The sequence below is a fragment of the Passer domesticus genome, chromosome 9, assembly GCF_036417665.1.
Source record: "Passer domesticus isolate bPasDom1 chromosome 9, bPasDom1.hap1, whole genome shotgun sequence".
Classification (NCBI taxonomy): Eukaryota; Metazoa; Chordata; class Aves; order Passeriformes; family Passeridae; genus Passer; species Passer domesticus.
Genome location: NC_087482.1, coordinates 34,777,297 through 34,794,815, shown reverse-complemented (window position 1 = coordinate 34,794,815; position 17,519 = coordinate 34,777,297). Strand labels below are relative to the sequence as shown.

General features: G+C 62.4%; 1 protein-coding gene across 1 annotated transcript in view; it reads right to left on the bottom strand.

The window, feature by feature from the left end:
* Positions 1-8,545, bottom strand: part of COL7A1 (collagen type VII alpha 1 chain) — a 30,765-nt gene extending 22,220 nt beyond the window's left edge. The window contains exons 1-23 of the mRNA XM_064431735.1: positions 8,181-8,545; positions 6,202-6,292; positions 5,913-6,093; positions 5,676-5,835; positions 5,489-5,582; positions 5,247-5,405; positions 4,882-5,045; positions 4,654-4,783; positions 4,452-4,574; positions 3,796-3,945; positions 2,979-3,098; positions 2,720-2,866; positions 2,438-2,554; positions 2,214-2,363; positions 1,883-2,011; positions 1,650-1,796; positions 1,361-1,486; positions 1,148-1,291; positions 941-1,066; positions 720-866; positions 512-640; positions 287-433; positions 13-132 (exon numbers count right to left, since the gene is read on the bottom strand). Of these exons, the coding sequence (XP_064287805.1) occupies positions 13-132; positions 287-433; positions 512-640; positions 720-866; positions 941-1,066; positions 1,148-1,291; positions 1,361-1,486; positions 1,650-1,796; positions 1,883-2,011; positions 2,214-2,363; positions 2,438-2,554; positions 2,720-2,866; positions 2,979-3,098; positions 3,796-3,945; positions 4,452-4,574; positions 4,654-4,783; positions 4,882-5,045; positions 5,247-5,405; positions 5,489-5,582; positions 5,676-5,835; positions 5,913-6,093; positions 6,202-6,292; positions 8,181-8,480 (3,301 nt within the window). The 5' untranslated portion in view covers positions 8,481-8,545. The remainder of the gene's footprint in view (positions 1-12; positions 133-286; positions 434-511; positions 641-719; positions 867-940; positions 1,067-1,147; positions 1,292-1,360; positions 1,487-1,649; positions 1,797-1,882; positions 2,012-2,213; positions 2,364-2,437; positions 2,555-2,719; positions 2,867-2,978; positions 3,099-3,795; positions 3,946-4,451; positions 4,575-4,653; positions 4,784-4,881; positions 5,046-5,246; positions 5,406-5,488; positions 5,583-5,675; positions 5,836-5,912; positions 6,094-6,201; positions 6,293-8,180) is intronic.
* Between the last annotated feature and the right edge of the window lie 8,974 nt (positions 8,546-17,519).

Genomic DNA, 17,519 nt, shown 5'->3' with positions numbered 1-17,519 from the left:
CACTCGTCTCACCTGCGGGAGGGCTCCAGGCGAGGACATAGCCAGAGGCACCGGGGACTGGGGTCCAGGTGAGAGTCACCGAATCCCTCTGCACCTCCGTCACCCGCAGGCTGGTGATGTGGCTTGAGGCAGCTACCAAGGGGGAGAAAAGGGTGTCCCAGCTTCATGGGGCAGCCCCCAACGTGCTCCCTCCCCAGCCCAGTGCTGGGACTGTCCAGTCCCTGGGTGCCCCTCTGGGCTCAAGCCATGTGTCAGGGGGCTGCCTCGGCCCCAGGCAGTCCCTTACTGGTGATGGCAGTGATGGTGGCTGGCTCGCTCTCCCGGCCCCCAGCCAGGCTGGTGATGCTGATATGGTAGTGCCGGCCCGGTTCCAGTCCCGACAGGGCATAAGAGCTGGAGGTGGCTGGGAGCTGCTGGCTGTGCTGGGGCCCCCCTGGCAGGGACAGAGAGGGGTGAGGGGGTGCGGATGGGGGCTCACAGGGGTGCAGGGGTTGCAGCCAGCTGTGCTTACCTTCAGCCAGGCGCCAGAACAGGCGGTACCCGGTGCTGCCAGCCACTGGCAGCCAGGCCAGGCGCAGGCGGTGCTCCGAGGCCTCGGTCACCTGGAGGCCGCTGACGGGGCGTGGGGGGACTGCCTCCGCTGCGGGGCACAGGGGCAGGCATCAGGGGCAGGAGTGCCCAGTGCCACCCGGGGAGATGCCCCCTGCCCCAGCACTCACGGGTGGTGACCACAACGGAGACGGGGTTGCCTTCCCGGTTGCCAATGAGTGCCGTCACCTTCACAGTGTAGGAGACGCCTCCCTCCAGGTCGGGGATGTCAAAGGAGTTGGTGTGGCCAGGAACTCGCCGGCTATTCTCCGATCCTCCTGCCAAGGACTGTGGCATCAGGCCCCCCACCCGGCTGCCCCCACAGCCCAGCCCCATCCCCACCCCACAGTACCGTCCCTGCGGCTCCACACCACACGGTAGGCAGTGGCTCCCGGCACACCGACCCAAGTGACACGGGCAACATTGCTCCTGGATGCCTGCACCTCCAGCTGCGTCACCTTCCCCACCTGCTCCGGCACTGTGACACCAAGAGGGCCACTGTCACCGCGGGTCACAGCCAATGGCACCAGACAGCGCTGTCAGGCAGGGGTTACCTCACCTATCCGTCCCGTGGCAGTGACAGGGCGGCCCTCGCGGCCATCCACAATGGCTGAGACACTGACGGTGTAGACGATGTTGGCGTGCAGCCCGTCGATGGTGAAGGTGGTGGGGTCAGCAGGGAGGAAGCGGGATTTCTTCACACCTAAGAGATGGCTGGGATAGGAAGGGCTCCAGCATTGCTGCCACAGCACCCCATGGTCCATACACTCACCGTCGCTGCCTTGCCATGTCAGCAGGTAGCCCCCGGCACCTGGGAGCCCTCGCCAGGTGACCCGCAGCTGGCTGGGACCGGCCTCCATCACCCGCAGATCCGAAATGCTGCCCACCTCCGGATACTCTGCACCACCCCACAGCACCACAGCATCACCTTGGGGAGTCCAAAGGGACCCCACGGCCAAGCTGCCATCCCAGGGGGTTGCAGGGGGACAGACACAGCTGCACGCCAGGGTGGGAACACCAAATACCAGACCTCCTGGCACCAAACCCTGGCGTGGACTTACTGAGGCGGACGGTAAGCGTGGCAGCACCACCCTCCCGGCTGCCCGCCAGCGCCGAGACACGCACCAGGTAGGTGATGCCCTCCCGCAGGTCACCAAGCTCCAGCCCCGTCTGGCTGCCTGGGATGCGCCTCGTCCTCTCCGTGCCATCTGCCAGGAGCAGGGCAGTGCAGTGGCTCGGTGCCAGCTGCTCAGGACGCCCCAGGTGCCCCCCGTGGCCCTGCCCACACACTCACCCTGGTTGTTGCGCACCACCACTTTGTACTCGGTGGCACCGGGGACCCCGGTCCAGCTCAGCCGTACCCACCTGCCCGATTCCTCAACGAGCCGCAGGTCTGACACTGCACCCACGGGTGCCTCCACGCCTGGGAGGGGACATGTGAGCACAGCTGGAGTGGCACAGCCTGGGCAGCACGACCCCCATACTCACCCTGGGCTGTGACCAGACACCTGGGGGTCTCATGGCCAAGGCAGCCCTCAGGCTGAGCAATGCCCGTTGGGACATCCCTCCGTGCCAAAGGCTTGGAATGCTGGGGGACAACTCAGGGGACCCACAGCAGCACTGACCTGTCTGAAAGGTGGTGACAGGGGTGGCCACCTCCCCACCATCATAGAGCGTGTAGAGGGTGATGCGGTACTCAGTGCCCGGCTTCAGCCCCGTCAGCTGGTAAGTATTGGTGCTGCTGGGGAGAGACACTGTTCTGGGGGGCTCTGGTCCTGCAGGAAGGGAAGGATCACAGCCAGCTGCTGGCATGGAGGGCCCACAGGGGCAACAGGCACCCCGAGCTTACCTGTGGCTCTCTTCCATTCCAGACGGTAGCCACGAGCATCACGGGCACTGGTCCAGAGCACTTGGATGGATGTGGGGCCCAGGATGTTGGTCTGCAGCGTCTGGTCTGTGCCTGCCTCTGCAAGAGGGACCCCATGGGCCGGGGTACTTGTGCCACCCTGCTGCCAGCCACCCAGCCCATGCCTCTGGTCCCCACACGTGGCAAGGACAGGGGCTATGAGGGCTGGTCCCTGCCCCCTCCCATGCCCAGCAGCAGGTGGCATCACCTGTACCCAACCCCTACCTGTCCTCTGCCGCACAGTGGCTGCGGGCCCCTCCAGCTGCCCGAAGAGTGGGGCCACTGTCACCACGTAGTCGGTGTTGGGCTGCAGCCCCACCAATGCATGTGACACCTGCCCGGCATCCAGGTCCACCCTGCGCCTGTCCTGCCCTGTGGGAGCCAGTGCAGCAGTGCCTCGGGGAGGTCAGGCAGCAGGTGCCACCTGTCCTTCCCCACAGGGGCCACCAGCAGAAGGGGCACAAACTGTGGGAGAGGCCCCTACCAGTGCGGGTTGCCCAGGAGAGCCGGTAGCCGGTGGCACCCCTGGCAGGCTGCCAGGCCAGCAGCATGCTCTGTGCCGACACGTTGTGGACAGCCAAGTGCTGCACGCCCACCAGGTGCCCTGTGGAAGTGAGGTGATGTCCATCTCCCACCTGAGAATGGGGCAGGGGGCAGCAGGAAGCACCTTCACCTGCAAACTGCTGTCTCCGGGGAGCCCCCTCGCCCCTGCTCACGGATGCTAACCACACTGAGGCCACTGAGTGCAGCCTGCTCTCAGCGGCTCCTTCAAAGCATCAAACTGTGCAAAATGGAGCTCAAATGTCTTCCTCTTAATGCCTTAAATACCTTCTGTGGGTTAAGACTGCCTGGGGCGGCTGAAAGAATTGGTTTGCCAAAATCTGATGCTTGCAAAGGTGCTGCCCTGGGGCCTCACCCCCACTCCTACCCGGAGATGCTTTCCAACAGCCTCTGCCCTGGTGGAAACCACACTTTCCTCCCACAGGGCACTGTACTCAAACCCTGCATTTTTTCAATCAACATTTTCTACATCATGGGAGGAAAGCTCTGATGGAAACACTCCCAGAAGGCTGCAAAGGAAATTGGGAGCACACAGTGCTGCATCCTGCCCTGCGAGCAACTTTTGGGGCCCGGACCATCACCTTGTAGCCATGTTCACCTGCATCCCCATCCCACCCCCACAGGCAGCACCAGGCCAGGCAGCCCCATCCCAGTGGGGTACAGTGACTGGAGCAGGGCATCCCTGTGCTAGGAACCTTTTTCTAACCCCGGCTGGGCCCAGGGCTGGGCACAGCACTCACGTGTCCGGGCGGTGAGGGTGGCAGGGACAGCAGGCTGCTGTGCATAGTGGGGCTGGAGCATCACCAGGTACTCAGTGTTGGGCTGCAGGTTGCTGAGCGTGGCTGACTGTGCGCTGGCCGCCAGGCTCTTCTCCTCTCTTTGGGCTGCTCCTGGAGGGGGTGGGGGGCACAGGGACATAGCACACACCAGGCCCAGCAGGGAAGGGGTGTCTGTGGGCCTGCACCCTGCCCTGAGGATGCCAGTCAGTGCCAGGGGTGGGGAGCACCGGGAAGAGACTGGGAAGTGGGCCAGGGCAGGGGCACCCCCTGGAGCGCCCGAGGCCAGGGTGGGGCTGCCAGGTGTGTGGCTCCAGCCCCGTCCCTGGCTGGGATGGGGGTCTGGGGCCTGCCCCCCATGTGCAGCAGCCACGGGGGCACACGCCAGGCCCCCAGCCATTGTGCACGCTCTAGCACACACCCTGAACCTTGCGCATGAAGCCTCGGGGTGCAGGAATACACAGGCTGCCTGCACACCTCAGCACACACGCGCCCCACACCCAGCGCACGCGTGCCGGCTGCCGTGGTGAGGGTGGGTGCATACACACCCACAGCACTCCGGGCATGCATCCATTCACAAAGGCACAAAGGCAGGGTACCCAGGCAGCACCGACCCCCACCTTGTGCAGCATAGCTGAGGCTGTAGCCCTGGGGGGGCTCGGGGCCAGGCTGCCAGGCCAGCCGCAGAAAGGTTGGTCCAGTCTCCACCACGCGAAAATCCAGCATGGGGCCAGCACGGCTTTCTGGAGGCACACAGAAGCAGGGATGAGTGCCCAGCCCCAGTGCCTGCACTCACCCCTCCCTACGGACACGGGCACTCACGGGTTCGTGCTCGGGCAGACACCGACTCGCCGATGCTGTTGGCATACTGGGCGGTGACAGTGACCAGGTACTCTGTCCCAACACGCAGTCCCCGCAGCACGGTGTTTGTCTCCCGTGGCCCCACGCTCACCTGGGCAGGAACAGTGTCACCCCCTCACCTTCCCCAGGTCACACGTGGAGCCACCAGGAACCCCCAGGAGCTCTGAGCACTCAGGTGGGGGCACTCACCTCCTGCCTCTCGGCCATGATGGGCTGCCCGAGCCCTGTCAGTGGCACATACTGCACCCGGTAGCCAGTGATGGGGCCGCTGGCTGCTCTCCAGCGGACCTGCAGGCTGTCGAGGCCCTGCTCCGGGACCTCCAGGTTGGAGGGGCCAGCGTGGCTTGGCCCATCTGTGGGGTAGCACAGGGGCTGTTGGCTCCACAGTGCACGGAGCAGAGAGGAGGTTTCGCTATGGCAGCATAGATGTGTGCCCAATGGGACGGGATGGCCAGGAGGTCGTTTTGGGGGTGGGATGGATGCTAAGGGTGCACAGTCTGGCACCCAGCACTGTCAGCACCTGTGCCCCTCAGGGAGGAGGGTGGGGCCCATACCCAGCAGGCGCAGGGTGCCCCCAACAGTCGTGCACACCCTTCGTGTTATCAGTGGCACCAGTGTGTCCAGCAGCTTGAAATCGCCGATGTAGAAGAAGAAGGCCTCAGTAGGCATTGAGGCCACACGGATCAGCTCCTTGCGGTCAGCATTCTTAATTCCTGGGACAGAGGGAGATGGTGGGTGAGGGAGGAACCTGAACCAAGCAGAAGACTCTGCCACGTGGTGCAGAAGCCTCACTCACCCACGGCAAAGACCTTGATGCCCTGGCTCTTCAGCTTCGCTGCCGGCCCCTCAGCATCGTCCTGGGACTTGCCATCCGTGATGAGAATGCAGATCTGCAGGGCCAGGAAAGAACTGTGGGATGCAGCATGGGGTCCATGGGCCTGACACTCCTCCCCGTGCTGCCAGGAGCACTGCTCTGCACATACCTGGGGGACCCCAGGCCGGCGCTGCGCGGGGCCAAAGAAGTTGTCAGCAATGTAGCGGAGGCCAGCGCCTGTCCGTGTGTTGCCACCCTTGTAGCTCAGCTGCTGGATGGCCCTCCGGACACTTGTGCCATCAGTGTGCTGGGAGAATGAGAACTCCACCCTGGGGAGTGCAGGGGGACACTGTCACTTCCCAGCCCTGGCATCCTGCACCCCGCGTGCCCCCTCCCTTGGGCTCACCGTGGGTCATCACTGTACTGTGCCACGGCAAAGCGCACTGCCTTCTCACCCACCACCTGCACAAAGGGCCCCACCAGCTCTTCCATGAAGGTGCGGACAGCACGGAAGTTGTTCCTCCCGATGCTGGATGAGCCATCCACCAGGAAGGCGATGTCAGCCTCCAGCACATCCTCACACACTGCTGCGGAACAGTGGCAGCACTCAGGGCACAGACTGGCACTGTGGCACATTGGTGCTGAAGCCCTCTTACTGTCCCACCCACCGTGTGGACCCAGGGCTCAGCACCTACCTTGGCTCCTCTTCTGTGCCATGGCAGCTGGAGGACGCAGGAGCGCCGGGAGCACAGCCAGGAGCAGGAGTTGGCCGCTCATCGTGGGAGCCTGCAGGACAGGATGCTGCCACCACGGTGTCACACCAGCCCCAAGCCTTGGGGACAGCAGCTGGGGAGGTTCCCAGCACCACCCGTGCCAGAACGCCTGGCAGCGCGGGAGGGCAGGGTGCCAGTGCCGCCCCAGGCACCCCACGGCGCAGGGAGCCCCGTTCGGCCCGGGACAGACGGGAGCTGGCCCGGGAGCAGCCGCTGGGGCTGTCCGCGGTGCGGGGACACCGAGAGCGCCCGGCCCGGCTGCAGCCCGGGCTCTGCCCCCGCCGCCCCTTCCCTGCCCCACGGCAGCGGCTGCACTTGGCCCCCGCCCGCAGGGGCTCCTCCGCCCCAGGAAGGTGCTGCAGGGCAGCGGGGAGCCAGCGTGGGCAGCCCTGCCCGCCAGCCCCTGCCCCTGCCTGCCACCCCCTGCCTGGAGCCCCCTGCCCGCCAGCCCCTGCCCCTCCGCCTCCACGCACCTGGCCCGGTACCCCGCGGTGGCTCCGGCGGCTCCCGGCCCGGCCCGGCCCGGCCCGGCCCGGCCCGCGCAGGGTGCCCGAGTGCCCGCGGGTGCCCGCACGGGGGCTCGGTCCCGCGAGTGTCCCCCACCCCCGCCACAGCGCCACGCTCACCCACCGCCCCCGCGGGGCCGCTCCGTCGCGCAGCGCTCCGAGCCGCTCCGTGCCGAGCCGTGCCGAGCCGTGCCGAGCCGTGCCGGGCGCAGGCGGTGCCGGCGCGCACCGGCCCCCGGCGCTCCCGCCCCTTTATGGAGGGCGGCCCGGAGCACGGTCCGGGGGGAGCGGAGCGGCGCGGCCCCCGCCCAGCCCGGCCTCCCAAAGGGCTTTTCCCACCCGCTGCCCTGAGAGGGACGCACGGAAGGAAAGCGGCTCCTCGGGCTCTTCCCGCTGGAGCGCCACCCGGATTGCCCCGCGGCCGTACGGCGTGCAGCGGCTCCGGGACAGGCATGAAGCCGGAGGGGGCTGGATACCCGGGAACGGCTGCTGCTGGATTTGCCACCGAGACCTCCGTGAGGGGCTGAGTGGGCTCCAGTAAGGCTCAAGGCAGTTTTCCCTCCAGCATCTTTCAGGAAGGTGAGCAGCTCTGGCACCTGCCAGCCAGGAGCTGGCCACCCACTTCCACCCATTTCCTTCCATCCATCCATCCATCCATCCATCCATCCATCCATCCATCCATCCATCCATCCATCCATCCATCCATCGGGACTGTGTCCTGGAGACGTGGGGCCTGGATCCAGGAAGACCTGGATGGAGCTGCCACAGGGACCTGAGCCCCTGGCACCATCTGGGGCAAAGCCTGGCTCTGAGCACTGGCCCTAGTGGTGAAGGGCTGCTCCCCATGCCAGCGCAGCTCCCACGAGGCTGCAGGATCTCTTCAGGATCTCTCCTGCACACACAGTTGGGGTACCCAGCATATGGGGCCCTAGCACCCATGGCTCTAGTACAGGGACTGTGCTGGAGTCAGCTGGGGGGACATCATCCTGCCCTGCTCAGAACACCATCTCACAGCAGACTTGTGGCTGAGACCTACCCCAGAGCTGGAGAATATTGCTGGAAAGCCACTGGTGATGTGGCTGCAGTTGCTGGGAGGAGGTGAAAGGGAGAAGATGCCCAGCAAGGCAGGCAGGGACCCCGTGTTGCCCTGGTCTCACTTCCTGCCCATCCAGTGACTGGGGGAACATTCCCTGAGGCTCCTCCTCAGCCCAGGGTGCACCCTTGGCCCTCAGGGTGCTCCTCACCCCCAGGGCACCTGTGGCACCACACTGCTCATTGGGGCACGTCACACAGCACCTCATCCTCCCCTCTGGTGCCTGTGCTCACCTGGGGTTGACCCTGGCTCACGGAACCTGCCATGCAGCCCATGCCACCTGTCCCCAGCACCCCACGTACCTGTGCCCTCCTGGCCCCTGCCCCAGGGGCTCCCCTCCGGCTCCTGGCAGGGCAATGGACAGACAGGTCCAGGGGCATCTTCTTGTGGGCAGCAAGAGGAGCAACAGTGGGGATCTCTGGGGCCCAGGGCCACCTCGCAGCTGGGGGCCGGGGACAGGGCCACCGGCCACCGAGCAAAGATGCTCCAGGGTCGGCTGCAGGCAACTTTCCCAGGCACAAGCTGTTCCCAGGCAGGGGAGGAGCGGCGATGCCCTCGCTCTTCTTAAAGGTACAGCAAGCAGCGCATCCCCTCCTCTTCATTAGCCTTCCTCTCCTCAGACCTCAGCCCCGGCCCAGGGCTGGCGGGCGGGCTCCGGAGCTCGCCGTGCCCGCAGGTTTGCCCCTGCCTGCCCCAGCCCCGCGGGTCCGGCCGCCAGTCCGGCATCCTCGGGGCAGGACCATCCCTAAACCCTCCTCCCGCCAGAGCCCGTTTAATGAAGACAGGGCGGCCTGTCCCAATTAGACAAGGGGCTTCGTTGAGCAGGGAGCGGAGGGGCCTGCCAAGGGCTCTGTGGCTGGCCCCGGGCCCGGAGCTGCGGAGCAGCCCCACGGCGCGGCGGGGCACGGGGCTGGGGGTCACCCACGGAACGGGGGCAGCGCCGGGCCGAGCATCGCCCGGCGGGCACGGCAGGCACCGGGGCAGCGACATTTCACAGCCACGCCGGGGGTTCTGCCCGCCACCCGGCCCCCAGGAGTGCGGCAGGCACTGGTCTGGGGTGGTCCCCAAGTCCCAGTCGCCCACGGAGAGCCCGGCAGCATGTTGACCATCTTGCCTGACATGAGCACTGGAGTGGGGCGCGCAGGGCTGCTGGGTCCCCAAAACCGGTGTCTCCGCCTCCGCGGTGTTTCCCAGCTTTCCTCCGCATACCAGGAGCAGGGAAGGAATCCGCGGCCCCCGGCGCTGCCTCTGCGGATGGAGAGCGCCAGGTGTGAGTGACTCACGGGCACCCCGCGCCAGTCCCTCCGGGGACATCCTGAAAGGCTGCAAACCCTTCTCAAAGCCTGGAAGGCTGGCAGCCCAGCCACCAGTCATTCCCACAGCCCAGACCTGGGGTTCCCCACCTCCCACCCGGCTCGGCCCCAGAACGTGCTGATTCCTCTACACTGACACTGAACAAAATTTGTAGGGCTGACCCTGAGCCCAGCTCCTCACCTGTGCATGCCAACCCGGTTCCCAAATGACACTCAACAGCTGGCCAGATCATGAGACCTTCCAGGACACCTCCAGGTGGTCTTTGCAGGGCACTGCCCAGGCTAGCACTCACCCTGAGCCCCACAGGGCTCATGCCACCCCCACGGAAGGGAACCCCTGCTTTGAGAGTGTGCACAAGGGAGGCACAGGAGCTGAGCTTCTCCCTGCCCCTGCTTGCCAGGCATGGGGCCTCGCTGCTGCCTTAGAGGAAAGAAGAAAATCTTCAGCCCCAGGTGAGGTTTCTGCTCTCTGGGACGGGATGAGTCACACACCATGGTGCAGTACAGAGCCTGCTGCACTCGTGGTGCTGTGGGGATTGTTGCCCACCCTTTCCACCCTCTGCAGCCACTGCCTCTGGTGCTGATCTAACATGGGCTGGGATTCAGCACTACCCTTACAGGGCTTTAGTGTTCTGGCCCCACTGTGGTCCTGCAGTGCTCCTCACTCCAGCACATCAGCATTCCCAGTGAGTGGGGATGCACGGGACAGCTCTGGGGCTGCTGGGAGGGAGAGGCCACTTCTCCCAGCACCTTTACACTGGGGAGGGGAAGAGCAGGGGGCTAGTGCCGAGGCAGGGGAGGAGTGGAGGATCTGGCCAGAGCCTGGAGGGGGAACCATGTCTGCCACAGAGGCCAGTTGAGACATGCTCCAGGAATGTCTTTCAGCACCAGCCACCGCCAGCTCCATGAAGTGGCACCCAGCCACCCAGCCCAGCATCCCAGGAAAGGGGCCCACAAGCCCTGGCTCTCACCAGTCAGCTCGGGGAGAGCCCAGAGGGACAGGGTGACACTCACAGTGTGGCCTTGGGGAACACTTGTGCCACCCCATGGGACAACCCAGCAGCCCAAGAGACCAGAAAACAGACCAGGGTGGGAAACGGTCAGCACTTACCACCTGCTGACCTCTCCTGGTGGGTCTGGGGTGGGAAAAAAGCCATGCCAGCCCTCCAGGCTGCTCTTACTAGGGAAAAGACAGAAGCCTCCCAGCTCCTCCGTGCCAGAGGGGACAGCTTAGAGCACCCTCCACCCTGCTGCTGCCCAAGGCCACATCCCTGTGGCAAAAGGAATCAAAGTATGACACCAGAATGAAGTCATGACCAACGAGCTGCCCTCTCTGCCCAGCAGCTCTTGGGATGTCCAAAGTGAAGGGGTGCTCCCGGTTTTGGGGGACCTTATCTGCTGTGGGGGCAGCAGCAGTCTGGTGACAGAATGATGATGGGGGTAAGTGGCCCCACTGTAGCCAAGCTTGGGGTCAGGCTGAGCCTGCTGAGCCCCCCATCAGGGCTCCCCAGGGGGTGGCTGCATGTCCCAGCTCTCCCACAACTGCTGTGGAGGGATGGAAAGCTTTTCCTCATGTAAACTGTTGTGTCTGGAGCTGCTGCCAGCACAGCTGCTCATCAGCATCGCACGAACCTGTGCTGGACTGTGGCCAGGCCCCACTGGCCACACCAAATGGGCTCAGGAGGGAAGGGTGACACCACGGGGATGTGACCCTCCCCTTGGCCAAGTAGTGCAGGAGAAGGCAGCCCTGGTCAGCGTGACCACAGAGGCCAGGCTGCTTCTCAGGGACAGTAAGTGAGGGGAGAGCCAGGCAGCACCGGGGCTCTGCCAAGGGCTGGCAGGGCTTTGCAATGGCATGGGGCCAGCATGGCAGAAAGGGAAGGTGACAATGGGGATGATGGAAGCAGGATAAGGAGCCAGCAGCAGTGAATGGGGCTCTGGAGTCCCTAGTTAAAAAGCTGCCCTCAGCTGCATCCTGTGCTGGGATTTGGGTGATGCTGGAGATACCCAGAGGGGCTGGCCTGGGGGTCAGGGACCCAGGGGGAGGCAGGGGAAGCTGTAAACAGAATGCAGGCAGGGGCTGAAGTGCCCCATGCTGCAGGTAGCCACACACAGAGCCTGGCTCTCCTGCAGGAATCCAGCTCCTCGACTGACTGAGGCACGAGCTGCTCCCCTTCCCTTCTGGCCCTGCAGTCCCCACTTGCAGCTGGGTCCAGGCTCAGTAAAATCAACTCACCTTGCCCTTGAGAATGGGCATGATTGCAGAAATGCAGGGACCAGGTGCAGCAAAGCTCCCCCAGCACCTCTGCATGGGGCCAGTGCTGCCTTTTCCTCAAGCTGACAGTCCCATGTGGTGCTTGTGCCCCAGAGATGCCCCAGCCAGCCCAGCACATGCAGCTGGGGAAAGGAAACTCCTGCTGCTTCTTTGTAGGGGTGGATAAAAATTCCCTGCCCTGGGGTAACGAGGATTTTGGTGCTCCCAGCCCAGTGCTGGCTGCAGGGTTTGCAGGCAGCAGCAGGCAGTGGCTGGCAGTGCCCGGGGCACAGCCAGGCTTGGGGTGCACAGAGAGAGACCCGGGGATCCCCAAGAGCCAGGACTGGCAGAGCAGGGCGAGCGCTTTCCTCCGGGATGCCTGCAGGAAGGAGGAGATGAAGGGAAGCCGAGGGAGAGCTGCCAGCCCACGTCGCACACACTGGGGCATGTGCGGGCTGGGCCGGGGCGTGCAGAGCGTGGCTGGACACGCTGGGGCTGAGCCCGCCCGCGCCCGGCGGCGCTGCCCGGCCCTGCGGGCTCCCCGGGCAGCCCAGCGCCCCGGGCCGGCTGACAGAGGCAGAGGTGAAAGGTGGCATTCCTGCAGCCGGCCTGCGACAGCAGCTCGGGGCAAGGCCGGGGCGCTGGGGCTTCCCTGCAGTGCTAGGGAAAGGCAGGAAATCATCTTACCTGCAAACACCGAGGTGCCTCTCCAGCCCTCACCTGCAGCCCTCCAAGAGGGTCTGTGGCAGATGGGACAGCTCAGGCCCTGCTCCGAGCTGGGGGGCTGGCACAGCAGCGGCTGCTCCTGGCCTTGCAAAGTGCTCTGCCCCAAATTTGGCTCCCAGGGGCACCACGGCTTCAGAGCACTGGAGGGGCACAGAGGAGCAGCCAAGCAGGGGTGCTCTGGACAGGGCCCAGCCCTGCAGAGCCAGGGCACTTGCAGGAGGAGCACAGCAGCCCCTGTCACATGTGGGCACAAGCTGCCCATCGGATCCCAAACCCTGCACCATCCCCACTCCCCATAAGAGTGGGACAAGCACCAGGAAGCCATGGCTGCCCATGCCTCCTTCCCAGCACAGGCTGGGAGCAGATGGTACAGGGGTAGATGGGCCAGGCAGCACCTCCTTCCCTGCACATGGAATCTGTTCTGCTGCCTAATGTTGAGCTTCTCTGGGACATGGCAGCTGCCCAGCTCCCGGCACAGCACCCAAGGACACAAGGCCAGCTGCAGGCTAACCCAACCGTGGGAGCCCCTGTGGGCCCTGCAGAACCTGCAGGAGAAGGCAGCAGCATGGCATGGGGTGCTGGGGGGGAGTAGGGTGGTGACAGGGGCTCACAGCATCTGCCAAGCAGGGGGGAAGAAGGGCAGAGAGGCAGCATGTGGGCCTAGGGAGCTGGAGCTGTTCCAGGGATGCTGCCAGCTGTGCTGCAAGAAGCTGCTCCTTGCAGGGGCTTTGCACAGCTTGATGGGGCTGGGTATATTTGTTCTTCCTTTCAACAGCAAAAACAGATGCCTCCCTGTCTGCAGGGCTCAGCTGTATTCCCAGGGGAGGAATGTTGCCAAGAGGAATACCTTGGCTATTCCTTGTGAGTTCAAGGAGCCAGTCCTCATGGGTTTCTATCCCAACCCCAAGGATGGGCATGCTGGATGGCTGTCCTAGGACCCACAGCTCACAGGGGACTGACACTGCCTTCCCAAGATGTGGAAATAACAAGTCACTAATGCCTTGTGTTCAGTCCCTCCTGCTGCCAGCCCACAGGCACTGGTTCCCCTGGCCCTGGCAGAGCAGCACACCAGCTAGTGCTCACAAGTGACAGCAAGAGACTCACACTCTGGAGCTGCACAGGAAGAGTTTGCCCACCTCATCTCTCCAAATCCAGATTTCTCACGGCTCCTGTGCCAGGGAAAGGCTGTCCCTCTCTCACTCCTCTTTTACATGATACTGCTCTCACTTCCCCACTTCTGCATCTGGGATGCAGGCCTGATGGCTGGGAGGACAGGGTGATTGCTCAATGCTTCCTCTCTGCCTCTATTCAAGTGTTTCACAACCTGCATCAACCCCCGTAAACACTACCTGCAGCTCTATAAATTTCTGGCAGGACTGATGAAAGAGCCCCTGTCCCGCTCTCCTGGGGCTTGGCTGCTCCTTGTTGTGCAAGGGGAGCCCGGCAGAGCCGTGGGGAGCATCACCCACAGCTGGAGGGGAGCTGGAGACGTGCAGGCCAGCCAGGAGCTGCAGGGAGGGGATGGCACAGCTCCCACCCGGGCGTGGCAGGGGCCTCACCTGGGACAGGCAGGGGCTCAGGAAGGGGGACTCACCCCTAGAGAGTTTGGGCCATGCTGCAGCCTCTGGGTAAGGGGTTTTGCAGGCCTTGGGCACTGATAAGGGCATGTGGATAGCACAAAGCTCTTTTACCCACACTTGCCCACAGCAGGGTATGTTGGCTAACAGTGCTGGAACCCCAGCAGCTGCAGGATACTGCCCTGAATGTTTCACACGTGACCGATGATCCATGGGAAGGAGGATTAAGGTCTGTTCATCAGTCTGTTTGGGTGGTGAGGAAACTGCAGGGAGCCAGCACCCAGGGAATCAGTGCTGCAGGAAGGGTCAGGCTCGCCCCTACGTGTGGGGCAGCAGCCAGGCTGCAGGGGAAGCTGCTCCAGAGGGATTAATGCAGTTCACGAGACCAGACTTGCCCTGTGTCTCTCCCCTGCGAGGCTGTGCCATTGCTCCTTCAGCTCTTTGGCTGGGTGCCCGACTCCAGAAGAAAGGAATAAAAAGGACGAAGTACCCGCCCTGCCCTGCCGGGTGAATCGCTGTCTGTCACCATGGGAACTCCTCCCTCCCAGACCTCCCCAGGATGATTTCACATCTCCTGGAGCAGGAGGGTGCGTCACAGGATGGCACAGGGCGGGGGGCACGTACATCCCACACAGGGACCACAGCTGAGGGGCAGGGTGCTGTGGAGCTCAATTGGGGTACGATCTGCATCCACTTAGTGCATCCCCAGAGCAGTGACAACTTAGGGGCTCTCAAGAGCTCCAGGTCCTTGCAGAAACCACATCAGCAGCACCCCTCTGTGTTGCCAGCAAGAAGGGAAGAGCACAGCATCCTGTCTCTGCCCCCTCACCACCCTCAGGACTCACCTTGAACCATGAACTTCATCCTCCATCCCCCTCAGCAGAGCTGGGGCAAGGTCACCTGTGAGTCACTGCTGCGCGTGCGAGGCAGGAACAGGAGATACTTGTGTTCCCACGTCATAGGGGCTGCTGCCAAGTGCTGCACATCTGGAACAGCAGTAAACAAAGCAGGGGAAGCCGCAGAACCAGAGTGGACAGCAGCCAGGGGCAGCAGGGACCTCCAGCCTCGCAGCAGCTGGGGGGGAAGGGGTGCAAAAAGCAGAACTGCCACGTGGAGCTGGGATGCCCAGGACTCCAGCACACTCACCTGCCATCTCCTCCCCCTGACAGCCTCTTGGTGTGCCAGGGCATCCTTCATGCCAGGGGAGCAGAGGCAGGAACTTGCCACATGCTGCTGCAGTTCCTAGAGCCACTCTTCACCAAGCTTGCTGTGAGAGATGCCCTGGCCCAGGCAGTTATCCCTACCTGGAAATCCCACCCTTGGTGTTCCATGGGTAACACCGAGCCTGTCTCTCCATCACTCCAAGCTTTGCTCAAGAGTGACATGACCTGAACTGGGGGCCATGGGTTTGGTACACAGGAATCTGTACAATGCTGAGCTCTACACTGCACCCCGACAAACTCAGAGTGCACTTTCCTGAAGCTGAAATACATCCACTGCTAAATCTTGAAGCAGCATTACTATAGTTCCCTAGATTAAACATTCAAATGAGGAAGAAAAAAATCCCCTCCAGAAGAGCCAACTCATTCTTCCCTAAATATAACAAATCAAAGATAAGCAGCATGTTCCCTTTGGAGCATTATCCAAGTGCCTACTCGGAATAAAAGTCACATGCAAAGCAGAAAGCAGTGCACAGTAGTGGGGCTGCTTCACAAAATGCTTTGCACACCTGAGTCACTGTGTGCTGAGGGCACTGCATGGGGAGCAGCTTTATTTCTGTGCATTGCACCTGGTGTCAGCACCCACCTGAACACAGTGTCCCAAAAACCTGAATGCTCCATGTCACACTGCAGGCTCTTGGTGGAACCAGGAACAGCACTCAAATATTCAGGCTCCTGTTTCAGTACCTTAAACCTTGCTTCAGGCATTCAATCCAGCTTCCTTCGTGTTCCTCATGCTGTCTCTGCTGTGCAGCTCACACTACAGCAGGATGTGGAGCCTTAAATAACCCCAGATCGTGGCAGAGGCTCAGCAGTGGATGGTGGGACACTGAGCAGGAGCAGTCTCCAGGGCACCTGGCAGGTGATCCAGCACAGGTACTGCTGACACCTTTTTGCACAGAACAAAATCCCTCTTGCTCTCACAGAGCAGGGCTGGGATCTCCCCAGGCTGCCCTCCCAGCAGCTCCATTTTCCATTCCTGGGCAGATCCTTCTCCACACCCCACACTTCAAATAGCTTTTCTGGGCATCCTCAGTGATGGTCTGAATGGGCAACAAAGCCAAACCTCAGCCTGGCAGCCCTACTAAAAACCTCACAGCCTCGAGGAAGGAAAATGTATAAGGGGAAAGCACAGGAAAGCAGAGACTTGCATGGAAAAGTGAGAACCATCCAACCTCTTTGGATGGCGTGTGGGGTAAAGCAGCTTTTAATGAGGGCGTTCAGGGCTCCAGCTCACCCCTTCCAGGCACACCAGTGCAGACAAAGGCAGCTCCTGCCACCATGCCTCGTGCCTCCCAGCAGCCCGGGATGGCTCTGCTGGCAGTCAGGCCTGGATGGGCCTTTTGTCCACTGCTTTTCCACGCAATGAATACACTAAAGCTTTACACGAGGCATTTCCTTTTCCAAATAGGAAACAGGATTGCTGGATATGTGTCCACATACCACTGATCACTGCTCCTCTCTCCTTTAGTACAAAGTCTCAGCAGTGAAGAGCAGGAGTCCTGCTCAGGACTACCCCCCTCAGCCTGGCAATCCTGCAGCCCCACTGGTGACACTTCATCACAGGGAGAGCCCATCCCTTTCCTGAGCAAACCACACTGTGCAGGGGCTGGATGGGGGAGAAAGTCCTGGCCACAGCCACACCAACACCTCAGACAATCCCTGCACCAGGGGCCTGAGCAGAGCAGAGCTCCAGCAATGCAAGACACTACAGAGCTGCACTGCTGCCCTGTCTTCTAAACCCCACTCACCTATGGCTCCCACTGCCATTTTTCACCAGCCTTGGCAGGACAGCAGGTAGAGAAGCAGGCCCAGAGGGCTGTGAGCTCTCCTCCCAAAAGCTCTCTGGCACCAAAGAGTGGCACAGCTCCAAGCCTCTCGTTTCTGTGAAAGCCTCCCTGCAGCTCCCTGCTTCCCCAGGACAGGCTTGGCTCAGCACCCATGATGAGTATCAACTGTACTTTCCAGGGTGGGTAATTAGCTCAGGTGAGGCAACTCTTGACAATTGGCTGCTGTGGCCCCTCTTGGCAAGCACCCGAATCACAAACAAGCATCTCACATATCAAAGGGGCTGCCTGCTCCACAGGCAGATCCACCCTGTGCATCTGCTGGGCCCTGCAGCCCTGCACTGGGGGCACCAGCAGCTCTCCCTGCAGAGCCCAGGACAACATGGAGCACTCAGCACAGGGCTCTAGTGAGCACTCACCGTTTTCGCTGCTGGAGTTTACATTCCTGGAATAGCTCTGTGTAGTGGGGACAAGCCACTGAAATCCTGTGCAGGGAACTTCAGAGCCTTGCACAGGGAGCACACAGTATCCTCCTTTCCAAATCCTCTCCTTCAGCAGCCAACAGATGGAATGCCAAGGTGTCATGGAGTAAAAGCAATCACAATACCTTGAAAGAGGGGACTTAATCTGGAGAGGGTAAGACCATGCAGAAGGGGAGGGAGCAAAGGCCAATCCATATACCAGGCTAAATTTATCAGCACAGACTAATGGGATCCCAAGTAACCTTCCAAGTAGCAAAATAAAACACTTAAGCCATTGAAAAC